Below are 8,838 nucleotides of genomic sequence, written 5' to 3' on the forward strand. Positions count from 1 at the left end.
GTATCTTGTGCTCTTTCGACAATCTCGCGATATATCATTCATCAGTGGCGGCTGTGTGCCACCCTGCCTCAGTCCGGACGGAGTTATTTCTGACATTTGAATGAAAAGCAGTGCGTATTACCTCCATTTTGGACTGATGAAATAATGGCTTCAGCTTTGGAGCAGTTTGTGAACAATGTGCGGCAGCTGTCTGCTCAAGGTACAGTGGACTAAACTGATACGAGTTTTCCATATCAGCCTTAACTCTCAGCTAGCTAGCGCGCATATGCTAACCAATGCCTTGTCGATAGCTGGACAGATCCTTCTTTTGCTTTATCATGTAAACACATATTGTAAATAACCTTTCCATGCAACAATACTTAACCAAAGTAGCTCGAGTTGATACGTTTTTGTACCTGCGCGCCCGAGATACGTTAAAACCCCACAGCTAAGTTGATAATAGCTTAAAATTGCACTTTTTGTTATTGATGTAAGAAATATTTCCAGGGACTGTCTACTTGTAGTCCCGCCATGGTCGGACGTGATTGGCTGAAAGGACAGATCAAGTGATATAATTGGACTGAAGTCTCTTTCGTCAACCTAGATGTTTCGCTAATGTGTTCAAGGCCTTGACAGTAGCCCTGACCGTGCGATTTTATGACGGTAGTCCGCCAGTATAAGGCAGTGACAAAATTATTCTGTCAGGATTTATTCATCGATAAGTTTCAAACATTTTTTGTGAAACAAAAAATGCTCTCGATAATAAAGTCTTATTAGACGTTAAATGCAAAAGGGCTCGAACGGTCTACAATGAACATTCTGTTATTGGGATTCTACAAATGTAATCATACTAGTGAAGAGTATGTATTTTAGTAAAAGCACCACGTCGTAGTAACTTTGTACTTTGACAACGACTTGTTTTGATTCAAAACTGTCCTTATTTTGCCCTCTAGGCCAGATGACTCAACTATGCGAGTTGATCAACAAGAGCGGGGAGCTACTGGCCAAGAACCTGTCCCACCTGGACACGGTACTGGGGGCTTTGGACATCCAGGACCACTCCCTGGGAGTGCTGGCTGTGCTGTGAGTTAAGAGATACATTTATCAATGTCTGACTTGCTCGCATTCATTTCGCATTTGGAATTATTTGATGTATTGGATACATAGGGGATGGATCAGGAATCTTTGACGTAGCTCCCATTCAAATAAATAAAAGCTACACACATTACTACATGGTCACATTAAAACATAAATACACACTATCAACTTAAAGCAGACTTAAAGATGAAAACCGTACAATGTGTTTTAAATTATGTTGTCATGCTACAGATAGGCTAGGGGATCCTTCCGTTTCGCCCCCAAACAGGGATTGGTCTCGAAAAGCAATAGGATATAAGTAATAAATGCATGCTTAAATTCCAATGTCTATGATGGATCATCAGGAAAGAGAGTAGGGGTTGTGTTTTGTTCTTGACGGAGTCTGTGCTTTGTGTCTCTTCAGGATCCAACTTATTTAAGTCTGTTTAATTTTTGGAATTTCATAATTTTGTATAAATATGTTTTAGAGTAATTGAACGTCATGCTATGCTTTCTTGGTTAGTTTGTAATCCAGGGTGTGTTTCCATGTCAAATAGTGACACAGTTAACTAGCCAATTAAATCTCCATTTACTGTGCGCTATGAATTCGGAATTCCTTTGAGGTAGGAAGTGTTAACCGTTGTAGACTCCTGTTCAGATTTTATTTATTAAATGTGTCATGTGAATACAGCTGTTGTGTTTAGCCAAATTTTGTTTGATTTGATGGGAATGTATATCTTGTGACATAGATGTCTATTTGCAGATAACTTGTACCCTTTTTGCCTTTTAACCATTCTTCCTTCTTTTTGGATGCTGGCCAGTGACATTTCATCCTTTATAATGTTTGTGTTTTCTTGACTTGCTTCTGTAGATTTGTGAAGTTCTCCATGCCAAACATCCCTGATTTTGAGACGCTCTTCTCCCAAGTTCAGCTCTTCATCAGTACCTGCAATGGAGAGCACGTCAGATATGCAACAGACACTTGTAGGTCACCTACCCATAAAAGCTTAGATCGTACTCATAGGGGAAAATTGGCATTCAATGTCCAGACCTGTTCCCAGAACTATGAATATGTCACCGTTGAGGTAAAAGCTCAATTGTCCAGCTAGATGCTATACAAGCGCTGATTTGGAATGAAAGTTAGGAGACCACAACAGCCTTTCCTGTCAATTTAGAGGAGTACAATTTACGTAATGTCACTATTAGGTATTTTTGCACGCAGCAGACCGATGTAGGATCTTCAAAACACTTGCGTAAGTGTTTTTGAAGCATACTTGATTCAGGACATAATAGGATCATACCAAGAGCTTTTTTAGGCTGGGAATCGAGACCCCATGCCACAACAATTTCCCAACCCTAAATTGAATGTTTCTCTTGTAAAAGGAACTATCTTTACCACAGCCCTATCTTGTGGCGAAGCAGTACTGTAATTATCGATTCATGAACATAATCCTGTTAAGATGTATCCACAGAGTCACTCACTGTAATTAATACTGGTTAATACCTGCCCCTCGTTCAAATATAAGGTCAGTCAGTTTGAGACGGAGCACTCACCTAACCTGACCCCAGAGGTTACCATGGTCAAATAATGCTTCTGAAATTCCTTTGCTGGTGTTGATGTTGTGTTACCCTTGCAACTACGGTTATTTTAACTTCAGTAGAATCTCTCTGGGAAGTTGTTGCTCATTATAAAAAAAAAAGCTCATTATTCAGTTGCTGGTGTTGCCAGTTATGTTGAATTACTTAGATTTATTCTCCCTTTGATTCTTCTCTTCCAGTTGCTGGTCTTTGCCACCAGTTAACAAATGCCCTAGTAGAACGGAAACAGGTAAGCCTGCATGGACTAATGGAGAGCCTATGTGTGGATACAGAACCAATATATCTTTACATAATGTACAGCTTTTCCATACATACTTGCATACTGTATATATGAATATTCAATACCTTTTGCCATCTGTTGTATTTGTTAATCTACATAATTCAACCTAACAAATTTGTTTGACATAGTAGCATTTGTTTTAAAGTTGTTGTTGGTAAAGAAGAACATTTGTGCTTCATTAAAATAGTCAGGCTCCAGACTGACTCAAGTGATGGCTGTATGACGTTTTATAGACTATGAAATCTGGAGATTGTCACACGTTTGTGTTGAAATCCTCCAGCTTTACTCTAGGGAGGGTTATTTCAGCCAGACATTTCGCCTTCTCTTCCCTCTACCTTAAAACTTGTCACACATTTCTAAGTGGACTACTGCCCAAGTCTTGGTAGACTGCATGTTGTAGTCATCATCAATCACTTGGAGCCTCTCTAAGAACAAGTTGTGACCTCCTCTTCCTCACAGCCGCTGAGGGGCGTGGTAGTCCTGAAACAGGCAATAGACAAAATGCAGATGAACACAAACCAACTTACCTCCGTCCACGCTGACCTGTGCCAGGTACGTTGACAACACTGTGTTCAATGCCACTATGATATTTTTTATTATGCTTTGGTCCTCTATTTTTCTTCTCCTATTATGTTTATATTGCCCTTCCTCTCAATGGCCTACTTGGAAGAACTGAAATTGTTTTTGATGCCTATTTTTGTGTCCTTACACAAACGAAACGGCACAAATGTTTCTATGATCTGCTAAAGGACCTCTGAGATGTGTTTGTGTGCGAGAAAATAAATAAATGTTGATGATTTCAGTCTATGTTCACCTAAATCTCAGCTCGTCGGCCATTGAGACTTATGCTATGTATCTCAAGTGTGTTATGTTGGACTATTAAAATGCTAACATATTCCCTATCTATGTGTCTCTCTGAAGCTGTGCTTGTTGGCAAAGTGTTTCAAGCCTGTGCTCCCCTTCCTGGAGCTGGACATGATGGACATCTGCAAGGAGAACGGGGCCTACGACGCAAAGCACTTTCTATGTTACTACTACTACGGTGGCATGATCTACACAGGGCTGAAAAACTTTGAAAGAGCACTGTATTTTTATGAACAGGTACCCATCTCTTTTGGACGTTCACTCTATATACCTGCCTGTAAACTTTTATCCCAAAACGTTGTTTCTGTAGACTGTGGTGGAACAAATGCACGCTGCAACAGAGTCAACTTTGCTTACGTAGCCGTGGCAGAAGAATATAAACCAAAAGAAGCAGAGTTTCAACTCTGCTCTTAAAAGAAAGTCATGCAAAACAATGGCGTGTTAATTATGTACAGAATGTTTAGGTCCAGCCACACAAGGCTTTTTGAAGTTGCAGACACAAAATCATTTGCGGTAACTCCCACGACCCTAATTGTTTCTTTTAGCACACACATTATGTCCTTGTAGTGTTTGTCTCATCCGTTTTGCGACTCTCCCCTACCTCCCGCCCAGGCGATTACCACTCCCGCCATGGCTGTCAGCCATATCATGCTGGAGGCTTACAAGAAGTACATCCTGGTCTCCCTCATCCTGCATGGGAAAGTACAGCAGCTCCCCAAATACACCTCTCAGATCGTCGGCCGGTTCATCAAGGTGTGTACTGATGGAAAGACGAAGAATAGATGGATTCATCATTTAGATTTATTAATTGATTCGTTTTTTCAGTTATTGCATGATTTAGATGTTGTTGTTTTATATATGTTTATAAAACTATATGTTGTGTCATTGTGACCATGTGTACATATAAGGGCTCTAGTCAACCGAAGCTAATCTTGGTTGACTGAAATTCCACTCTGTTTTGGAGGTACTGTTTGGAGTAAGTAAGGGGGTTTCAGATCCACTCTTGGTCCAACTCAGTTATGACACAGCCCTTAATATATAAAGCGGGTTGCAGAACAGAAACCCGCTTTTTATTGTGTTCTAGAAAGACGACGCTGGTCGGAAGGTTTGATTCTAGGTCTTGTTGTGTTTAATATAATAAGTCCCAATGGAGGCTGCTGGGAGCCAAGGCGCCCCTGGGACGTTCACAATTGGTGTGTTCTCAATTTCTTTGTAGCCAGCCAGTTAATTTTTTTTTTTGCCAGATTAAGAATCCATCTTTCTCATCCCTTACGTTGTTGGGTTGGATTTCCAATATAGACAGGAATACATGTTCATAAATCACGACTTACTCAAGAACAAAATTGGACATCAACAAAAATAGGTTATGAAATTATACTGGGAAAAAAAGAAATCCAATAACCTGACCAATCAAAGGTGGACAACATGTGCTTTAATTCATGTGGATCTACTAAAGCCTCCCTGCCCTCTGTGTCCTAGCCTCTGAGCAACGCGTACCACGAGCTAGCCCAGGTCTACGCCACCAACAACCCTGCAGAGCTGCGGAATCTGGTCAGCAAACACGGCGAGACGTTCACCAGAGACAACAACACAGGCTTGGTCAAACAGTGCCTCTCCTCCGTCTACAAGAAGAACATCCAGAGGCTTACCAAGGTGTTTGTCTTGTTATTGAATACCTGGGATTTTGCTTTTGTGCCCAAATATGTCCTCTCCTGGAGACCATCCTGACCACGTGAGCTTGACTTGTGTTTCGCTACACGAATCGGTCTGGACCTCTAGCAGTCTACATCGATATCCAGAACTAATGATGAAATCGGGGGCCAATCAGGCAGGGACTCTGGCAGGCCGCCGCTGGCAAAACAGTAATGGCGTCTCTCACAGCCATAAGTGCAGTTATTGCAGAAATTGACTTGATTCATTCAACTATTGAACAAGAACCAAAGTATGTACTAGAAGAGTTTCTCGGTGGAAAATACCTTTTCGCCTTTCGGAACAGCACACCAGTGTTGTTTTTGGCAGGCATTTTAGATTTAGTTTTAGTCTTAGTCTTTTTGACGAAATGCTTCTTAGTTTTAGTCCCATTTTAGTCATTTCTATCTTTGAAAGTTTTAGTCTAGTTTTAGTCTGACGAAAACTCAAAAGGTTTTAGTCTAGTTTTAGTCCGACGAAAACTCGTCGGACTGTCGCACTCGTCGCACACGGCACACTCGTGTGTGCCGTGTGCGTGCAGGCGCAGCTGCGTGCGAGCGAGGCTTTTAGTGTGTGATGGGGCCGTGACTGTTAGGACAAGCAGCTGGCTCCATTTCTCCATTTCTTTTCCGCATATTATAGTTGGCGGGAAAAAAGCATGTTTTGAAACTTTGTTCGTCCACTCACTAACAATTTAGTCTCGTCTAGTTCTCGTCTGACGAAAATGTCTACATTTTTCGTCACATTTTAGTCTTTATATGGCTTTGGTGACGTTCGTCTTAGTCTCATTTTCGTCATGGAAAAAAAAAAAGGGGTCTGACGACGTCATTTTCGTTTTCGTCTTGCCTGACGAAAACAACACTGCAGCACACCTTGATGGTGTCACATGTTTTGTTATTCTGTGGGCGCCTAGAGTTCAAGACTGAAACGAGTAATCTGAGAATTTGAGGTCAGGTGTGCAGGATGGTCTCCTGGCTACATTCTGCTTAATGTACTCGTGAATTTGAAACCAAAAAAATAAGCAACATTCTTTGGGGTTCTTCTATCTGGTATCCGCAGACCTTCCTGACGCTGTCCTTGCAAGACATGGCGAGTCGAGTGCAGCTGTCGGGTCCCCAGGAGGCAGAGAAATACGTCTTGCACATGGTGAGTAGAGCACTTATGTAACACACATTTACTACACATCTCGTACGTATTGACATAATTTTATTGCAATAACACCTGAAGGGCATAAACACTCTTCATACACTACACAAGCAATGCTTTTTACAGTATATAAATCAGGTTGGGTACTGTCTACTACTAGTAGTACTTACTTATGTTTACCACACTTGAATATTCTCTTGAATTTCCTTTCTGGGATAAATAATTTATCTTCCTATAGTTTACTAGTGTAGAACAGTAAATGTTATACCATATAGGAGAATATCCCAAAATACTGCCCATCACTAATAATTGTGTTTGTCAGGAGCTTGAGAGAGCTACTGTTTGTTGTATCTAATCAATGTGTCTTCCTTGGGTTCCTTTGCATGAAGATTGAAGACGGGGAGATCTATGCCAGCATTAACCAGAAGGATGGCATGGTTTGCTTCCACGACAACCCTGAAAAATATAACAATCCGGCAATGCTTCACAAAATCGACCAAGAGGTAAAGGGACTCAATTTCCTCATCCCTTTTTAAATCAATGTAATCTAATGTAAATGACTTCACTGCTGGGAACGAGACATGATGGCTATTTCCTCCCCAGATGCTGAAGTGCATAGAGCTGGATGAGAAGCTAAAGTCGATGGATCAAGAAATCACAGTAAATCCACAGTTTGTCCAAAAGGTGGGTAAAAAGTTGGTAAACGTCATTGTTATTGTAAGATTTTAGTTCTAAATTCACCCCTCTCATACTAACTATTCACGCATCCACCCACCCACCCTAACCATTTTAGGGTTTTAGAGCGAATGCATCCTATGAGGACAACAACAAATTCTAACAAAAGTTACAAAATAAATAACCTTCAAACAAGAATACATGGTGGAGGGAGCATTCATATCAAACATAAACCAGTATAGCATTAACCAAATCCCAGTTTAGAAAAAAATGGAAAATGACTAACATACAAATTCCAACACCCTAGAGTTTCCTATATCTTCTGTCCTGTCACCCATACACACCTTTTTTCCTATCAAACTGCCCACCTGTTGAAATACACCCACCCAAGGAGTCAAAGACGGCACATGGAGCTGAACCCTAGCCCCTAACCTCTGACCCTAACCCCCAAACTGACCCTAACCCCAGACCTCTGCTTGTCCCCTTTCCAGAGCATGGGTTCGCAGGAGGACGACGTGGGAAGCAAAACGTCTAGTTACTCCTGAGGGGGCTCGCGGCGGTCCTAGAACGGCCTCTCCAGGATGAGTCAGCTTTTTTAATAAAAGAGGATAATTCTATCGCGTATGGACATGGGTCAAGGAATATCGAATGTGTGGACTGGTGATGATGATGGGGGTGATTTGTTTAGTGTTTCTTCAAAATGTCTCCAGGATAATACGAGGTCCTTGCCCGAAGAAAAATAGATTACACTTCTTTGTCAGTGTTTTTATTTATCAATGTTTCAGGCCACTGCTGCATTAACATATACCACAAACAATAAAAACTGGACTTATTTGTTCAAAAGTATAAAGTGTGAATAATCACTGTTTTGGGATTTGTTTTCTGCATGAGGGCCATACCAGAGGGCATTACATAATTTGTTTTGCCGATAACTCCATGGCTTACATAGATACAATCGTTTAATCCAACTGTTCCCCATGTTATCCCTTTTCGTGGTCAGATTTGAGATATCAGCACTGTATAAATGTATGATATCAGCGTTCACACGGGCGTGGAATGGAATGGAATTCAGCGAAGTGGTCAATGGTCACCCTGCCGCAACAGTAAGCATGCTTAAGGTTGTTTCCACTAGAGGTCGCCAGCCCACTGTACAGTTTATTCCTTTGCGCCGATGTTACTACCTAAAGTGTAGTTGTACCGACGAAATTACCCAACTGTCATGTTATTTGAGAGCTTGAGCTTTGCGATTGTGAATCTCTTATAATAAATTGTTGAACTAATTGCCTCAGAGTTGTATGCTTTTGTAAAACTGCTATTAACGGTCAATTGGCATATTTGATTTACCAATATTGGTGCTAATTTTACGTCGGCATTCACGGCAATCCTAATTATTCTCCAGCCAATGAGCGTTCTCCGGCAGGCGGATGTGGCTTGCAGAGGAAATCAGCCAATCCCTGTTCAGTATCCAAAAGAACGGTCAGGTCTTCGCCACTAATTGGCACACGCGACATGTCAATCATGTTCCACAA

General features: G+C 41.3%; 1 protein-coding gene across 1 annotated transcript; it reads left to right on the forward strand.

Moving 5' to 3' along the window:
- Positions 1–5: 5 nt before the first annotated feature.
- On the forward strand, positions 6–8,589 carry cops3 (COP9 signalosome subunit 3). The gene is made up of 12 exons (XM_060037112.1): positions 6–199; positions 933–1,062; positions 1,928–2,040; positions 2,835–2,884; positions 3,395–3,487; positions 3,857–4,036; positions 4,412–4,552; positions 5,279–5,452; positions 6,548–6,634; positions 7,024–7,137; positions 7,238–7,318; positions 7,801–8,589. The coding sequence occupies exons 1-12, from the start codon at positions 145–147 to the stop codon at positions 7,852–7,854; spliced, it is 1,272 nt and encodes a 423-aa protein (XP_059893095.1). The 5' UTR covers positions 6–144; the 3' UTR covers positions 7,855–8,589.
- The last annotated feature ends 249 nt before the right edge of the window (positions 8,590–8,838 follow it).

Source organism: Gadus macrocephalus, chromosome 18, assembly GCF_031168955.1.
Source record: "Gadus macrocephalus chromosome 18, ASM3116895v1".
In the NCBI taxonomy this organism is placed as follows: domain Eukaryota; kingdom Metazoa; phylum Chordata; class Actinopteri; order Gadiformes; family Gadidae; genus Gadus; species Gadus macrocephalus.

Coding starts and splice junctions, on each gene's coding strand:
- cops3 (XM_060037112.1), top strand. CDS start 145: ATGGCTTCAGCTTTGGAGCAGTTTGTGAACAATGTGCGGCAGCTGTCT. Junction 200..932: donor GCGGCAGCTGTCTGCTCAAG/GTACAGTGGACT, acceptor TTTGCCCTCTAG/GCCAGATGACTCAACTATGC. Junction 7,319..7,800: donor ATCCACAGTTTGTCCAAAAG/GTGGGTAAAAAG, acceptor TCCCCTTTCCAG/AGCATGGGTTCGCAGGAGGA.